General features: G+C 39.6%; 1 protein-coding gene across 2 annotated transcripts; it reads left to right on the top strand.

Annotated features, from left to right (window-relative positions):
- Nucleotides 1-357: 357 nt before the first annotated feature.
- On the top strand, nt 358-18185 carry LOC107219512. 2 transcript variants are annotated; one of them, XM_046734241.1, is made up of 11 exons: nt 358-591; nt 5657-6567; nt 7489-7615; nt 8106-8291; nt 8874-9052; nt 9150-9235; nt 10994-11213; nt 13512-13814; nt 13898-14080; nt 14163-16716; nt 17049-18185. In XM_046734241.1, exons 2-11 carry the CDS (start codon nt 6162-6164, stop codon nt 17182-17184), a joined length of 4380 nt encoding a protein of 1459 aa, XP_046590197.1. In that variant the 5' UTR covers nt 358-591; nt 5657-6161; the 3' UTR covers nt 17185-18185. The 2 variants fall into 2 exon arrangements, with proteins under 2 accessions (XP_046590197.1, XP_015513244.2); XM_015657758.2 differs by lacking the exon at nt 358-591 and adding an exon at nt 2802-3033.
- The last annotated feature ends 734 nt before the right edge of the window (nt 18186-18919 follow it).

The raw sequence follows: 18919 nt of genomic DNA, 5'->3' as shown, positions 1-18919 counted from the left end.
GCAAATTCGTACAGATCGCAGGCTATGTCGAACGATAAGTGCACCTGAATTCTGAATTCTGAAAATCTCAATCATGGACTCGAAAGCTTGAAGGACTATAAAATTTTCGATTCCGGTAGCAAACGCAGCGTTACCTTGTGGAAAATTTTTTTTGCGACACCAATATTTTTGTTTGGTAACCGGAAATCAAATATTTCACTGTCTTTCATATGTTTTTCTCACAATCAGTGTAGGTTCAACGTAGCCATAGTGCGAAGCAACTAGATCTCCGTTCATGCTTAGAAAGAAGAACCTAAAGGGAAGTAAAAACTGCAGTCGGCTTCGCGTTAGGAAACAGTGAAAGATTTCTCGGGAAATCACCGCAGCCATACAAAATGCCGGAAGGTTGTACACAGTGTCGGGGTGCAAATTTCGTCGCGGGCTCACTCAAGCTGAATGCAAATTCAAACGGAGGTGCCGGCGGGACGACGACTTCGCCAACCTCCGAACCTTCAACAGGGAGAGTCCAAGTACGAGCAAAAATTCTTTATGGATCTGGGAAAGCAATCGCCAACATGCAGGCTCAGGAACGGGCCACGAGGCACTGACGGGGTAAAGTATAAGGACAATCGTTAATTCGCGTTGTAGAGTATATGGCAGAACACCAAACATTCAGGAGATTATGAACTTCTGACTATAGTGAAGTATAATTTGGGGCCATTCATCAAATACGTTCTATTTTTTGGACGATTTTAGACCCCCCCATGTACCATTGGTTCATTTGACCTCCTCCCCCGTAAATAATACGTCACAATTCTCGACTCCCTCACCCCGTTTAGTACCCCTTTTGGGTCTATTGATTATCAGAGTAAGATTGTCCACGTGAAACACATTCGAAGTATTAAAAATCGAAAATTTGAATAATCGAGGAGAATTTGTCGCCTAGCATTGAAAAGAGATAAGGGTGGCTGAAAATCAAGATTTCGAACATTACATCTTTCATTCTTCTATTTTTGCATGTTTGAAATTTCGATATATCGGCTATTCGAAATAGCCTTTCATTTCTTTCTTTACGGAATTCTCGTGTCAAAACACGAATTCTGTACACAAGAACCAAACGTCATATTTTTTAGACCCCTCCACTCCCCCCCAAAGCGAACGTATTTGTTGAATGGTCTCTTATGACGTGTCAGCGACATGATATATGCTCTGTCGCAATATGATGGGAGAAGGTTATATTTCAAGATACGGCCGGAAGAAAGTCTTAGTTCGAAATACGCCTGGAGAAGACGTGATTTCAAAATTGACCAGGAAATACGTCATTTCGAAAAACGACGGTAACAGATGCTAGTTTAAAATATGACCGGACTGTGAAGGCCGCTTTTGAAAATACGACTGTAAAATACGCGATTTTAAAATAGGACTATGAAGGACGCTATTGTAAAATACGGCTGTAAAACAGGCTATTTCAAAAACGACGCTGAACGATGCGATTTCAAAATTCAAATGGGTAAGACGCCACCTCAAATCACGACTACAGAAAATACGCTCTCTCAAATTGTAACTGGAAAAGTCGCTATTTCAAGTATACAGTTATCTTCTCCCAGATTAAGTTAGCAACAGTTATATGCGACCGAATGCTTGATATTCATTAAAAATTTTGCATGTATACAGGAAAAAACTTCAACGTTTACGGCGACAACTATTATGGCAATTGGAATTCCTTGCAGTTAAAAGTATCTGTTCCGCCCAAGCTGAAATGCATTTACGTGTTGCTAATATTGAAAACATTTTCTGCTCTTAGTTTCAGGTGATTAATAGCATTTTTTTGATGCACTTCAACTTTGAGCCATAAAAAATAGAATGTTCCTTACAGTAGTATAATATATGCAGCCCGCGTATTCGAGATTAAATATAATTGAAACTGAATTTTTCATAAACAGCATTTTGAAAATATAAATTTCTATCAAGATATTCAAATTCTTTTTCGCGGAATGAAAAAGAGAAGAATGTTGATATTTTTAAATAACTAGTCAAAATTATTGATATAAATTCAAATGTCTAAAAATTCATTAATCATCAGAAACTTTGAAATCAAGCCATTCTGATAATTTAAAAAAAAAACGTCTGTACTGTTTTGGTAATTGTTATCGTTTGTCACAACGGGAGAAATTCGACAAGTCGAAGGCCAAGCAGATCGTATGAATGCTTTGGCTTACCATGATCAAAGCATAAAACATTCTCAACAATTAAAGTACGTAAAAATGCATCTTGAACGTACAGTAGTGTTAGAAACTTAATTTCAACGAAAATAAACGTACACTTGACATAGCGTATTTTTCAATCGCAATTTGAGATACCATATGTTATACCTCCGATTTGTGTTCCACTTGCCCTTAACTGTAATCCCTAAGACCTCGTTACTTTGGCAACACACAGGGTACACCAAATTCGCAAGTCACGGAATAAGGCGATTGGGCGGTTTGAGTGCAGCCTGACGAATCAGGAGTGCAGGGTTTAAATTTGCCTTCATCCACCGCGGATATGACTTGCATATACGGACGGATTTTTTCGGACAATACAGGTCCAGGACCTTAATCACGATATGTAAGGTCTGACGAGAGTCGAGTGACTATAATATCAAAGAGTGAACCTCCGCCCGATTATAACAGTAAAAACGTGCAAAAACGTGGGACAAAAAATAAATTGAATAAAAATGAGGAACTGAAAAAAAAAAAAAACACGCACTTGTTGCCTGAGGCATAGCATATCCTACGGATAAGATGGGCACTCTGAGTTGTTCGCGAGTTAGTTGATGCCCTGCCGTTCACCGGTTCACCGTCCGCCTATCATATTCAAGACTTTTCAATCATTGCGTTTCTGCGCTGTGCTTTATTCCACGTTGCTTGTTCTATTTTTTGATTTTTTTGGCTCTATCGGTCAAACATAGACAATTTTTATACAGAAATCCAGGGTGCGCGAAGATATTATGAATTTGTGAAAGATATAACTTGTTCACGCAGATTTCTTCGACGAGATGAGAACTGAAAATCTGTAAGTCTGACCACATCTTATTGTTCACTGCGGTATCAATTATAATTTAGCTGTACATGTAACTATAACGGTATGAAGTATTTGGAGGTGTCTAAAAGTATCGTTTAGGTACATTTGGGGAATCAAATAAAAATTAATTCATCTGTGTATGTGATTAGAATTTACTTGCGGGCACTTCTGAATCTGAGACGAACAATTGTTGAAACCATAACTCTTCGCTTTGTACGACCAGGAAAAACCAAAGGTTATGCACTAAACCTTAATAGAGTATTTCTTTAAAAGGGAAACGGGACAACTACAATTTCGCCACCACTGCAAGAAATTATTCATTTATGGGCTAGAATTGGCTCTACATCTCTATGTTATATATCAACATAAATTATTTCAACCTTAAGGGTAGTTTAGGCAACCCTTTCTACGCAAATTTAATTACAGAGCACACTTGCTGAAATTTTCGCTTATCGGTCAATTAAACAAGTAAAACAGTTACGAAATAATTATAACAACGTGACTACAACGAGCTAATCTCGTATTTAGTTTACTGCAGACATTCGGAACCCACCTTCCAAAGTAACGACACGCATGTAAGACAACACACAGACAGCTTTCCCTTGTCAACGGAAATTGCATTTGATAATACAGCTGAGCTTCAAGTTTCTCTAACACGTTACGACAACTCGATGAATATGCAACGTTAGATTGACACACACTTTGCATCAAACGTACATTAATTATAAGAAAGTCAAAGTCATGACCGAAGCAAAGCTGATGGCATTTATATGACATTTGTAGACAAAATTTTTGAACGAAAATCAATTTTATGCGAATAATAAATGAGACACTAGCACAGGTTGTTGCGAATAGCCGACTTTTTCACTACGAAAAATTACCGTTAAAACATCGGGTCAAATACCGAGTTCCTCTGCTACAGTAGAAGCCCAACAATTTGCCTCTTCTGAACCCGATATCATTTTATTCATTCATATCATGCCTGCAGCACACTTAGATTATGACTGACTAATGTATCGTGAACTTTGAGTGTATTATTGTTGTTAAACACGTTTTCGCATTTTTTTTTATCTGCGGGTGGAATCTTTAAAATATATCAGTATATCGTAAGTACTAGCATGAGTCTGTTTTGTTGGGTGTATCCAAAGTTATTGTTTTTTCATTCGATGCGATGTTTTTCTTCTTAACAACTCCTGCAAATAACTTTTCATACTGTAAGTGGGACAGTATAAAATAGTTTCAGAAATCAAGAGAAAATAGCCGTTTGTCCCAAAAAACAGTCCCATATTTTGTAGTCAGCGGGCTGCAAGGTAAATGCATGGAAAAATTTGCAATACAAATTTATGCACTCGAAGAAAGGAAAAGTGAGAAATGAAATAAGGAAAATAAAAGTCTTAGCAGAAAATAAAAATAGACATACTATATTTGTAGATAACAGTTAAAATCGACATTTGTTAGATAATAGAGTTGAAATGTATGAGAAAATGTATTTCTTCTATTTCTTACGAGCTTTCAGTTTTGAGCCTTAAAAATAACGTGCAAGGCTCTCGGATGTTGATTTGTCATATGTTATTGTACATCGACATCTTGAATAGTATCACATTTGACACTGTGCCATCTGAGTTTATAAACCACCATGGTTTAATAATATTGTAGCTAAAAAACTGATATTGTAGATTTAGTATACGTGTCATATGTTAATCACCCGCAAAGGCGGGTTTAAAATAGCGAGTTATAAGTGCACAGCTGACATAGTGGGATAAAAAAAAGAATTTCACGTACCAAAAGCGGTCCTTGTTCCAAAGAATTAGAAAAAAATTTAATATTTTGATATTTTTGAACATGGACTGATTGCTGAGATATTTATTAAAATTTTTTTCGGCAGTTCTGTTCATAATTACACGTTGATGAAAATGTGCACAAAATTTCAAATTTTTCTGAATTTCGTGAACTCAGTATCCAATAATCTTATGATTGGGAGTGAATCGGAGTATTATGTATAATCGAGGGGCTAGTCACTTCGGAGTATACTCGCTTCTTACTTAAGGTACAAATCTCGCCGGCAACGAGTATCGACGAGTATCGACGAGTATTGCCGAGACTTTGGATAGATAACCAAACTAAGTTGATTAAGGTTACTACCTTAAGTAAGAATCGAGTATACTCGGGAGTGACTAGTCCCTCGTGTATAAGAATGGTTGCGAGATGAGAAATTCTAAGAAGTCGCAACTTCTTTACCTTGCGAGAAAATTTATTTGGTGGACGCGTTTATTTTCTTGACTTTTCCGAAATTTATTTCCTTGCACTGCTCCAAGGAGCAGGTTTTCACTGCAAAATATTTTTGGCCTTAAATATTCGGACCGTTCGCAATTAGTAATCAAAATCTTGACCTATTCCCAATTCCTTACATCGGACGTTGAACTGCATAATAAAAAAAAAATTGCACACGACAGGAAAACTTTTACCAAAATACAGGTTTTTTTAATGTGAACCTGTTATTACCGCTGCAAGAATTCCCGTATATTCGTCTGGCATGCGATTTATTATACCAACCTATATTGAAACGTGCCTCAAACGTTTACTCGACTAATAATAAATCTCTCGTAATGTGCAGACCCGTTTTCATCGTCCTTTTACTGGCATCACCGACCTTCGCACGCAACACAAAATACAACGCATCGAGTTCTCCTTCCTCCATCGAAATCGGAGCCGATACAAATGGCCAAGAAGTACAAAACACACTAACACCCACCGAAGCGAAAACCAAAGAATTAGCCAAGGCTGAAACAAATCCAACCAGGACTCCAGGAACCAGCGATGACGTTACAACGCACCATGGTGCCGCAGGTTTCGGCGTGAATAACAGCGAGCAGGAATCAACGACAGCCAGAATCCTGAAATCAGACAACGGAGCGGTGACCTTTTCGTCGAGGATCACGAGTGGGAATAACCAAAGCGTCAAATTTATCCCCGTTGGGAAAGACTTGACGAACGTTTCAAAAAACGGAGCAATTGAGAACAACTTGTCCGCGAAGAATAAGCCTGTTCCTTACCCCGTGAGAAGAGACTTGGGGCATTTGGAATCGCAAGAAAAAGGAGTCGGAATCGAGTCGGAGTTTATGAAGGTCTCGACAGTGAATGGCAAGGCATCCTCTAAAACGTTCCCGCGGACTTTGAACCCCTACCGTGAAACTCCTGACAACCTTTCCAAGATTCTACTCTACCCTATCAACGGTACAACCGCCGTTTACCGCGAGACAACCTTCAAGCCAATTTTGCCGGACGGGTTGATAAAGAAGACGGTAGACGCGAACAATGGCCAGGATGACAGCTATCTTCCATTTTCGAGTTGGAGTAGGATGGCTGCTGAAGATATAGACGTCAAAAAACCAGACGACGAGAGGCACATGCCTGCCAATGAGAACCTCGAGTCAATAGACGCAGATGTCATCGAAGCTACCAACTTCGGGCTCGAGGCCATGAACAACCTGTACTACATCACCGAGCCAAAACTATTCTCAATGGGTCAGTAGTTGCGTAGGTACTCCATACCTTCCGTGAAGTATACAGAGAGCAAGTGGTGAAACTTAGCAGGCTGAGCATGCGCAGAATAATTTCACCCCATTTGTCGGTGCGATCGTATCGTACTGCGATGATGTTTTCGTCTGCGAGTCGAATTAGTACATCACTTATTTGAGGTTTGCTTAAAGAGGGTGAATTTATTGGGAATTGACCAATTATTAAATTCGATTGGACTTTCTTTCATTCAAAAGTATGTAGATCAAGTTTTCTTTACTTTTTTTTCATTGGTATTAGTTGGTTGACAGGAAGAATTGTTATTGACAATAACGTCAACTATTTCGCTTCGTGATATCTTTTGCGGCTCCCACGATATCTGAAAGAGGGCTTAACCGATTTACTTTAAATTTAGAGTCAGACGGTCAATCTGCTAAGTTTTACCGTTGCCATTCAGCATTTCAAATTTGCGCTCCATATCAAGGCCCTCAGGCGCGGCGTGTCTTCCTGCTTTGAATCAGACAGTGATGGTATAGCTAGAAGGTGTTTACTTCTTATTTATCGATCGTTAAGATAGCGCGCATGGACAGATCCAGGAACGCAGTTCCGTTACTGTGAGCCAACTATTATTACGATCGTTAATTATTGATTATGAGTTGTAGAGAACCCGCCCATGAGCTCGATTCATATACCAGACTAACTGTGAGTTGAACTAGGTCAGGAGGTTCTACATGAAAATCGCAACTTGTGTGCATCTGTTTCTGATATGGTCACTCTACTCCATGTTTGAGACGTTAACTATATGCTAATTTAATCGGTGCAAATTTGAAAACCACTGTTATTTTTATACTGTATGTTCGTCGTTCTAGTCTATTTACTATCGTTATTTGGTTACCAGCTAGGTTATTCATTGATATTTAACATTTGCAGGATTGTTTCTAACCGACGACAACCCAGCACGTTACGTAGCCGCGTTCAACGATCAGTCTGAAGAAGCCAGACAGCTTGCGAGATTCGGATTTGCCGCGCTTGAAAGCGCCAAATCGTTTGTTAGCAAGTGAGTCAAGAAACCTTTATTAAGAAACTTTATTTTAAAAACTTTAGTTAGAAATGTGAAAATCCAAAAATTGCTCATCAAAATCTCTCAGGATGTGTACTCGTTGAGTACCCTTTCTTTCCTAGTAAAAAGATTCGCTGCGATACTATGGATTGGTAATCACTACTTGATACATCTGCGTTAATTTACCGCTTGAGTTATCGCTATCGGGCTTCTGTGCAAAACAGGTTATCCCGAGAGAGATGAATTTATCACGTCAGATAAACTAAACCCATGGTGGCGAATGCGAAACAAAAATTTTGTGATTGTAACTAATTAGTTATCTTAACTCGCTACATTTTATACGGAGGATATCTATAAGTTGTAGTGGCAAAATAATCGTTTGGCATTCATCGTCGATTTAGGTGATACATTTCGTACTTCTTCACCTTCGATACAAAAGTGCAATAATCTACTATCCACTGATGTGATCTCTTGGGCCGCCTTACAGACATCCAAAAATAAGCAGAACGGAGACACTCATTAAAACCACACGACGCACGGCGCTCCATCGTCAATGTCCTCGACGGGGAATTCCCCCGTGTCCTCCGGCAAGCCTGAGATATCGCACGAGCGACGGTAGCTGCAACAACCCGAATGAACTTTGGTGGGGTTCAGCTATGTCGGCAATGCAAAGGTACACCGGTTTTATTTGTATCAAAGTTCGCCATAACGAGATCACTGTGCAACAAAAATGGATTATTTTTCAGCGTGACGAACTGGGCTGACCGTCTGGTTGCAATATAGATCGATTCTCTGACACCGAATACAATTCGGTTATGTCGCGTGTTCGAGAAGATTGGATCTGCATGAAGCAAAAACTTTTTTGTTCAACCTGCACCGAAAGTTTGCCTTTTCGTGCATGTAAAGTGCGCGCAAGGTGGCTTTTTCCCGACCGGTGACAAATGAGCGGGCGCAAAATGCTGGTGGGCGCAAATAACGTATCGTAAGCGGGCGCAAAATGAAGTGGTCTACCGCTTCTCCGGTGTACTCAAAGGCAAACTTTCGGTACAGGTTGTGGACAAAAAGTATCGTGTGCGCCATGGGCGGAAAGCGATATAGGTTCGTGCGAGTTTCAGCTGAGCCTCGCACCCGCGTCAATCGCTCATTTTCCGCCCTAGATACACAACGTACTATTCTTGCTTCGTGGAATAACAAAATTGGCCCAATCAAGGGTAATGAAAAAGTTACTCATATATAACTGCATCAATTTTCGCAGGCTTCTAAATGCCGCCTATGATGACGGGATTCAATCCATTCGCAGATCTACGAATGGAACATTGCTACCGAGTGCCAGAGAAATATCCAGCTTTATTCACCAAGACCACGATATTCCCCTGGCTTCTGTTACTCACATGTTGATGCAGTGGGGTCAATTTGTCGATCATGATGTCACCGGTTAGTTACGAAACTGTTGTACAAATTGAAAATGCAGTATTCACTTCGTATACCGTAGATGAATGAACGCTGATCTTTTTGATGCGGTTCTCTTTAGCAACCGGACAGGGCAGAGCTTTCAACGGAACTGTTCCTCAATGTTGTTTGAACGGAGGAGGATCTTTCCAGCCTCCAAATTTCATGGTAATATCCACATCACCACGAAATGCTTTTTTCTTTGTTAATTATCTTCGTATCCAATACGAGAACAACTGCTTATGGTTGCCGTGAAACAATGAAACATAGTTCAAACAAACGTTACTCTGACGTAAATATTTTGTTATTGGTATTATACAGGGCCGACACTTGACAGAAATTACGGATTTAAGAGTAATAATATCATGCAGAAAACTATACACGTTATGTATAAACTTTTTTCAATCATGATGGCATTAGGCCAAGAAGTCACATTAAACGTATCGGAGGTGTTTGAGGCGAAATGATCATATATGGCCTGGCGTACCACAGGAGGAAATGAATTCTGCGACGGCAAATTTTTTCGGCAAGTCAGTTACGTTGGTAATGCAGTTTCAGCCTGTAGAAGCCGTCCAACAGCGACAGTAGCACTACATGGCTGAATCTACATTGCTCACGTAAATGATTTACTGAAGAAGTTAGACATCTCAGAATCCATTTCCCCAAGTGTACTTCGAAATTACGCAATTTAATTATTGTATTTCAAAATTAATGGGCTAAACGAGTTCGCAATAAAAGTAGCACAAACGGTGCTAGTCAAAAATAAAACATAACTTACAGCAACTCGACTATAAAATAAACTCACTGTGTTTAAAAAAAATTATGCACAGAAGAGTGAAAATGATCATTAGGCACTAGTCCACTTTTACCCGATTTTCCCTGAGGGAAATTACTTTACCTTAGTCACTCTTATTAAAAATGGACCAAAAAACAGGTATCAAAGTATCTTGTCAATTTTCCAAACGCTCAGGTCATACCAATCATTTCAATGACGCACGCTCTAGTTGCCGAGATGAAATACCTCTGCATGGTTGCCTTTCGTGGATAACGTACTAATTGATCGAAACAGTAACGGTAGTCGTGATATCTGGCATCCGTCAACCAAATTCTGGAATTTAGCTATTTTCTCATCGAGGGCGTAAAGTTTTAGACCCCAGTGCGATCCGCCACACAACGGACGACGAAGCGGATACGAGTGCTCGGCGTGATAGGACGAGGGTGTAAAGTATTACGCCTATGATACGAACAGTATTTTTCGTCATGACAAGCCGAAAACGGAACTTTACGCCGGCGCTCGGATCTTAAAATCCCGCTTCACGCCTACGCAGGATGAAAAATACTGTTCGCATTACGGGTATAACACTTGAGGATGTAAAACTTTATGCCCTTGAAACGAAAATAGCTATTTCGTTCTACGTAGGTGTAAAATAGGATTTTATGATACGGACGCGGGCATAAAATACCGTTTTGGCGTACTATAATGAAATAGCTATTTTTTTATCAAGGGCGTAAAATACGACTTTACGCCCTAAATGTTGCGCAATCACACAGGGCGCTTAATTCAAAGTAGTACGCCCGAGATGCGAACAATATTTTTCGTCATAATGGGTGTAGAGTACGCAACTAACGTACCATACATGAATAGGGGTGAATTGGAACAAAAGAAATTTGACACAACTTATATTACACATAACCGTGAGAGAAACGGATTTTGAGCACCAACCAGGGGGGTCAATTATTTATTCATTAATAAATAACTTATCTATTACAAATAATCATAAAGGAGATTGAAATGGCCGCACAGTCGTTTTTGTAAAAAAAATTTTCACTTTACGCTCACTAGGCGTAAAATCCAACTTTATGCCCGAAAACCATGAACGTTTTCTCGACCTTCACCCGTACTATAACCAAAATTTATTTTCGTAGCATCCCGAGTGTCTGCCCATTCCTGTACCGGCTACGGACAGGTTCTACGGTCCTCTGGGTGTGAGATGTTTAGAATTCGTTCGAAGCGGACCAGCGCCACGTGAGGACTGTGGATTCGGTCCCAGGGACCAACTCTCCGGGGTTACGAGTTACTTGGATGCGTCCACCGTATATGGCAGCAACGTACAGACAAGCGACAGTCTAAGACTCTTCAGGAATGGTTAGTCTAGATTCTATTAAATTTTATCACACATAAATAGGAGTAGCACTATAAATGGTAAACCAAATATATCCTTCGGGTTTTTCCGATAGAGTAAAATCATAGTAATTAATTATATAGTCTGGAATCCGGTTAGGATTTGAGTTCCACTACACGATCTTTCCTAAACTATAAACGACTTGAAAAAAAAACAGAACGAAGTCAAATTAATGCGTAAATATCTTGGTACTATCTGGATGGTCTGCAATAATTCAATCAATAATAATAAATAAATACGAAGTCCTTTCATCGACATCCGAATGCTTCGAATTCATTACTTTGTCGAAAAATTTTCATTCCTGTAGTTATGCATCTACAGTTAAACGAAAATTTATTCTCTAATAAATACGCTACAAAGCCATAAATAGTGCCTATAGTAGAAGTAGAACATCAAAAAGCACGCCAACCATAACGGACTTCTGTTTTACAGTTTCTGTAACAAAGAGTGAACAAACTTATCAAGAGCCTCGATGCCATAGATTGGCAGGCTTCTTACAATGAACAAGTATCTACCTACATTACAGTGATCGAAAAAAATGTGACTTGATTTTCCGAAAATTTATCTCTCAAAATGCCTTTAGATAAAAAATATCACTTAATATAAACGGTATACCTCAATGTCAATAACTAGCTATAATTTGACGTACCTAAAGATTTACAAGTATCATAATTTTTCCTGTCTTGACTGTATTTTGTTGAGAAAGAGGTGATAACTTAAGATTTAAAAATATGGATGTCTGGCAAAATTCACCGCATTAAGATTTGACCCCAGAAAGCCAGGAAGTAGGTACATATTAATAGTTACCCGTCATCAACACCGAACACGCTATTGGATACTGATTTAACGTATTTATTTTTTCGTACAGACTGAAAAAAATCCACATTTGAGGAAGCTATGACCGAATAAAAATTTACAATTTACTTTACAAATTACTCAACGAAATTTAACAATTTGCTTCACTTTTGGGCTAAGGAATTCAACTTCAATTAGCAGTATTAATTTTTTTAAAAGTTTTATAAGTATAATTCATATAATTTACTGTGTAGGTTTTTTGTTAATGTCTATTCTTTAGCTAGTTAATACCCCGACTCCGTGCACAGGAAATGATTCCTCCTGCGGGCGTCAATATACTGATAATATTAATTTGTTATTACGTAGTATTATTGCATTGATGGTATATCTTGGATAATTGGAAGAAATAAATAAATAAATCTAATAAGTGCTAGCTGCTTTTTCTCAAGTGATCTGCACGCCCAACGACTTTGAATTTTAGAATATCTTATCACTTGAATATCAAAATATCCTTGAAAAATTTGAATATCTTCATTCCTGTTACATTTCTGGGTTTCAGAAAGCTTGTAGGAATTATACCATTCTTCAAAATGTGTTGAAATTTGTTAGAAATTTAGTACACCGTATTTTCGAAACTCAAATTATTGAAAATCTGTTTTTACACGGATAAAAATTATTGGATTTACATGCGTGATGATGATTATATGGATAGCACTTTTCTAAAGAAGGAATTAGAAGGTTTATGGTGAGAATTACTTATTAGTAGAGGTGTGCGGGTACCCGAAATTTCGGGTACTCGAACTCGGGTTCGGGTCGGGTTTGCATCGGGTCGAGTTTCTTGGTAAACCCGGAATCTTCGGGTAATTCGAAAACTTCGGGTAATCTGAAATCTTTGGGTAGTTCGAAAACTTCGGGCAATCCGAAAGTTTCGGGTAATCCGGAATTTTTGGTACTCCGAAATTTTCGGTTACCCGACCTGAAAGTAATCCATTTTACCCAACCCGACCCGCTCCGAAGAATTTCAGTACCCGCACACCCCTACTTATTAGTATGTTAAAATTACATTCGCGAACGTTCTGTGAACTTGTCAAATACTGAAATCGAAGTAATTTTTAATCCAAAAAATGCTACTCATATTATTACCGTTGCGCATGTAAATCCAATAGGTTTTTTTTTTTATACCGTGACACGCAATAGAGTCCAGAAAATGTTTTGTTTCGCTAAGACTATTTGAATCTTTTGAAAGGTAACCTACGTTCTTTGTTCCAAAGAATATATATAAAAACACGAAATAACGGTATTGCTGTGATTCTAGCCTAGAAATTCTTAATTGAAAGGATCGACTTTTGTCCTTTTGATAATATTTTAGGTAGTTTATTTTCGTAAAATTGAAATTCCAGTTTATTCAGAGCACACAGATCTACAAGTTGGTTAATTGATACGTTGCCTCTTGTGCTAATTTTCAGGCCTTCTACAATACGGAAAAATTCAATCGAGGAAACCCCTACTTCCCAGACAGGGAAGTGATCTATGCAGACGTGGGTCTTTAGACACAAACTGCTTCCGAGCAGGAGATGGTCGACTTACTGAACAGCCGGCGTTGATATCATTGCACGTTATATTCCTCCGGCAACACAATAGAATCGCGACCGAATTGGCAGCACTGAATCCACACTGGAGCGATGAAAAATTGTTTCAAGAAACAAGACGAATTATCGGAGCCATTGTACAGCATATTACGTATCGCGAATTTCTCCCCATTGTATTAGGTATGTGTACCGGAAAACAATAAATGCCGTTTATTTGCCCTCAAAGCAGGACTGCCAAATCATTTAAAAAAAAATTTATCTAGGTCCCGAAGTCATCAAAGCTTTCGATTTGGAAATTAAGAGGAAAGGGTACTACGAAGGGTACGATTCCACGGTCAACCCGAATATAGCTAATGCTTTCGCTGCTGCGGCCTATCGATTTGGTCACTCTTTGGTTCAGCGTAGTTTTGTCAGATACGATACTAATCATCGTCCAATATTCAACAGTACGTATATTTATATCTACACATATCCATTTATGCATCCATCGATCGATCAAAACTTGAAAGTCATCGTTTTATACTCCAGACGTTACAATCCATGATGAATTCAACAATCCTGTGAACCTCCACACCGTTGGTGCCTTAGACCGTCTTCTTCTCGGTCTAATAAACCAGCCATCTCAAAAAAGAGACGAGTTCATAACAGAAGAATTGACAAACCACTTGTTCGAAACCCCGGGTTTTGGATTCGGGATGGACCTTGCCTCTTTGAACATCCAGCGAGGAAGAGACCACGGGTTGCCACCTTACGTAGACTGGCGCGAACCCTGCGGTCTGTCGCCAGTTAGAATCTGGGAAGATTTGAATCGTGTCATGCCAGCGTCGGTAGCAAAGAAATTTAGATTTCTCTACTCCTCCGTCGAAGACATAGACCTGTTCCCAGCTGGATTATCTGAAAAACCAGTTCCCGGTGGACTTGTGGGGCCAACGTTTGCCTGCATAATTGCACAGCAGTTCAGCAATCTTCGTAAGGGAGATAGGTTCTGGTACGAAAATCCAAATAGAGAGAGTAGTTTCACCGCCGCACAGCTACAGCAGATCAAGCGCATCACACTTGCGCAAATATTGTGTAAAAATACGGAAAGCATTGAAACTATACAGCCGTTCGTCTTTTTGACACCAGACACGGCAAGGAATGACAGGATTCCATGTGACACTGAGATCATTGGTACTTTTAACTTAGATCCCTGGGCTGAGAGATTGCCACCAGAACAACGAACCAAACACAGAAAGAGAACAAGACTTAGCTCAACAATTCGTAAGGAAAACAGAAGAAACAATCATCTGAAAGACGAAACTAACGATAGCAATTCACAAGCCAAATTAATCAGTCCAACCGTAGAACATGAAAGCGCTGAAGCGCAAGCAAGAGTCAGCTCAGAGGAAAAGTCGTTCTTCCCATTTTTTAAACCGGTGAGGACTGGTGTGAATCAGCAAAACAAAGTTGTGATAAGACGGCCCTTGGATACGCATGAAAATCTTACCATACTTGTGCAAAACCACGCGGTGAACTCACCGGTTTTTGTAAGTGATTCAATAAAAGGGAGCAATTTTCAGTTCACCCAGTCCAACGATGATCGGTACAAGCCGAACCACGTATCGACTGCCAGGCCGATTGAGAGACCAGTGACATACGACGACTGGTACACGTCGCCAAGGCCGATCTACTATGACGACACTGAGCCCAACCCCGTTTCCATACCGCAGGTGACCCATAGGCCAGTGCCAAGGCCTAAACCGAAGCCTCAATCGAAGCCATCGAGCTATGGGAACCCCACATCTCACCCGAGACCTTACATCCCACAGGGTTTTAATGACCCCAGCAATCCGAACCCCCCAAACTACGGTTTCGCTTCTCGACCAACAAACAACTATGCGCCGAGCAATTCTTTTTTCGATGCGTTTCCCGCCACCACAACTCAGAGACCAACTCTTTACACTTTTTATACGACTTACAAAAAGCCCATCCCGACACAACGTCCCGATCCCTACTATTATGAACAAAACCGACCTCAGAGTGACAAGAACCAGTATCATCAGTACCAGCAGCATGATTCCTTCTCAGAATCCCAGGGTTACCATGAGCCTTCTAATCCATCTACCCCTTCCTATTCCGTGGTGAAGCCGATCCATGAAGCTGACGATCAAATCGCGCCCCAGAAACCGATCTACGACCAAAGCTGGACCTCGGATACGACCTACGAATACAGTTGGAACAGCAGACCAAGTCAAAGTGATACTGGGGGGTGGGCTGATGTTTCTGTTGAACCCTTAGTTAAGCCATCTTACGGAAAACCGTCGCAAACCAGACCGGCATCCCCACCGTCGAGACCGGATGGTGGGTATTGGACTGAATATTCGGCAACAACGAAGAAGTATCTTACACCCCATCATTACTACGACACAGAGTACCAGATACACAATGCCGAGGCGAACATCAACCCCAGACCGTTCAAAAAACAGGGCGTTAGCATAATCACTGAGATCGATAACGGAAGTTATTACCCCAGCAAACAGAGACAACCGGTTCAGAATGAGAGGGACATTCCAAAACCGTTGCACCAGGTGGGACGTGATCACCCTGCTGACGTTGCAGAACACAAGAATACGTACGAGATCGAATTGATCCATCAAATTTCAGACGAACGAAAGAGACCAGGACAGCTGTACTACGAAAAAAATGTTTTGCACCGGTATCCGGACGAAAACTTAACTGCAATTAAAGATATAAGTAACGGCTACGTTAATGCGCCGTATGATTTGAATAAAAACATTGGCAGTTACAAAAACAAACACGACGGGATCATAGTCGACAGAATTATTTTTGACAGTAAATACCAAATCGAAAAATTGGATCCTAACAGAGGTGGAGGTCCTGGTCCAACGGCAGACATGGAGACAAAAGCCCAAGTGTCTCGCGATGAACCTAAGCTGACCACCACAGCTACAATCGTCCTGGAGGAGCCAGACAATGAGTACTACGACGGTGGAGATGACTACGACGATGACGAAGGGGAAGAAATGGTTGGCGCGTATTCAGAAAAATCAGAACACTTTGTTGCCTCAGATGTACTGACAAGGTATGTCACTTACTGCTAATCGAAAGTGTGTATTTCTCTAGATTTGTGAGCAGAGAATCGGTTTTGGGATAATGATTAGGTAACTTGATTCCATCTAGAGTGTATATACCTATATCCACTTGCTACCGTGTACAGGTCTGACTCTGAGGCCAAATTATAATTGGTACCGGAAATATCGCTATTCAGACAGATCCAAACTAAGGTTTTCGGGTACGACAAAGTTGGCCTTTACCTACACCAATTTTTTGATGATTATCAATCGAAAACCAATCAACTTTCAATACTCTATAAGTTGGTGGCAATTCTAATGGATAATATGATTCAATTTTCAGTCACATCGAATGGATAAACGTGAACGAGAATTCTAGCTTAACATCAAACCCTGAAATGCCGAACCTCGTGTCTGATGGACTCGTTGGTACCAGGGAAATACCCAAGCCTTTGGAACAACGTAAGCCAGCCTCATAGAATGCAGCGTTCATCTCGCTGGAATTTAAGAATTATACCTATAAATCAATTGATCGTGGAATTGATAAATTTATGATTCGGCGATCATTGGCTTGTACTTACACTAGATTAGGAATCGTATTACTTAACTCCATTAAACCACTATTTATTATATCTAGGTATACGATATGTGTGTACAATAATTTCAATGAAAAATCAACTCCATCGTTTATCCATTTCCCAATACTATATTACGGTCTGAGAGAAATGCTGTAAGTTGGTTATGATTCGCTGCGTGATTTGGTTTTTGTACTCTTGATTTCTGTATCCTAATGTATTAGAATCCAGTAAATTTACTAAATGGCTCCTCAGGTCTTCACGTTTAACTCACCAATTTCTAGAAGTTTGTTAGATTTAGGTCGTGCCAACAATCGCTATACATGCCTGATTGAAATAATTATTTTTAATAACACTCGGGTTAGATACACATTTATTTACACAATATCCTGAAAGTTCTTAGTGGTAAGATTTACAATACAATGATGGCTATCACTTATCACAGTCATATAACTATTAATGAGTGTCGGAGGTTCTCAGTACTAATTCTAAGATTTTTATTCTGTTCTCTATGATTTTTAAAAGGTTCTGTTCTGTAAAATGTTTAAATGTCTTCTATATCGGGTTGGACGGATGAAAAGGTAGGAGTTCAAAAAGAGTCGCGTTTTCTCGCGAGCCTAAGATGGTTGACTGAGACTGTTCAAGATCAGTGATCGCCGATCGCGTCAAGTTCACAAAAACAAAAAAAAAACGCGTGCAGGCCTACGTACTATCTTTTTCCACGATGAGAAGCCCTCTAGTCTCCCCAGCCAAATTATTATCACATATTTCTCCCCTCTCACAATGAAATTCGATATTTGACAAGTTCTGTACTATTCTAGATCTTAAGAGCTTTCATCTAAGCCATATATCAATACGATCGATGTACACAGAGCCAAAATATACCACTTGCAAGATTTCCAACATCGTCGAAATTGTCAGTTCGATCAAGAATTCATTCTACTTCAGACCTCAAGACTTGATGCATAACATATGCTTGAACTGTACACTCATACCTTGCCTTATGGCCTAGATAAATTCCAGAAAAGTTGGCCGTAGAGCAAAAAGCCGCACGACAAATGAATTATTTTCACACAAACCCATACAAATTCAATTGAATCTATTTCATTTTTTTATAAAAGAATATAGTTTTTAGTTCATAAAGCATTTTACTCTTTTTATTTCCTAAAAAAAACCGCGTGTCGATCGCTTGCGCTCAGTCGATAATAACGTAACGTGTTAGTACGGTATACGATTAAATTTCGTAAACAATTCATCAGCCTTGTGACATATGATGCGAATGGACAGATGGAAAAAATATTAGAGCCAGTGTTGAAAAGCTCGCAATTATAAGGAATAAACCGGCGAACATCATTTATATCGATTTTTTATCTATAATAATGTTGCGGCGTAAAAACTGGACCGAGTGTGGCTTCGCTTTCTTGAAAAATGATGCCTTCACTTTCAGAGTTATAAAAGCATAGTTCTTGAAATAGTTGGGATAATGAGTAAGTAAGGAAGCATTTGAACGTGCTCTAAAACGAACGTGTCAAAAATCTATAAGATACACTTAACACGAAAGAAGAGTTGCCAGTCAGATAATAATCAAAAAATTATTCTACTAAGAAGTCTGCCGCCTAGCTATTATTTTGAGCTTTAT

Source organism: Neodiprion lecontei, chromosome 3 (genome assembly GCF_021901455.1).
Source record: "Neodiprion lecontei isolate iyNeoLeco1 chromosome 3, iyNeoLeco1.1, whole genome shotgun sequence".
Classification (NCBI taxonomy): Eukaryota; Metazoa; Arthropoda; class Insecta; order Hymenoptera; family Diprionidae; genus Neodiprion; species Neodiprion lecontei.
This window is presented reverse-complemented; position numbering and strand designations above follow the sequence as displayed.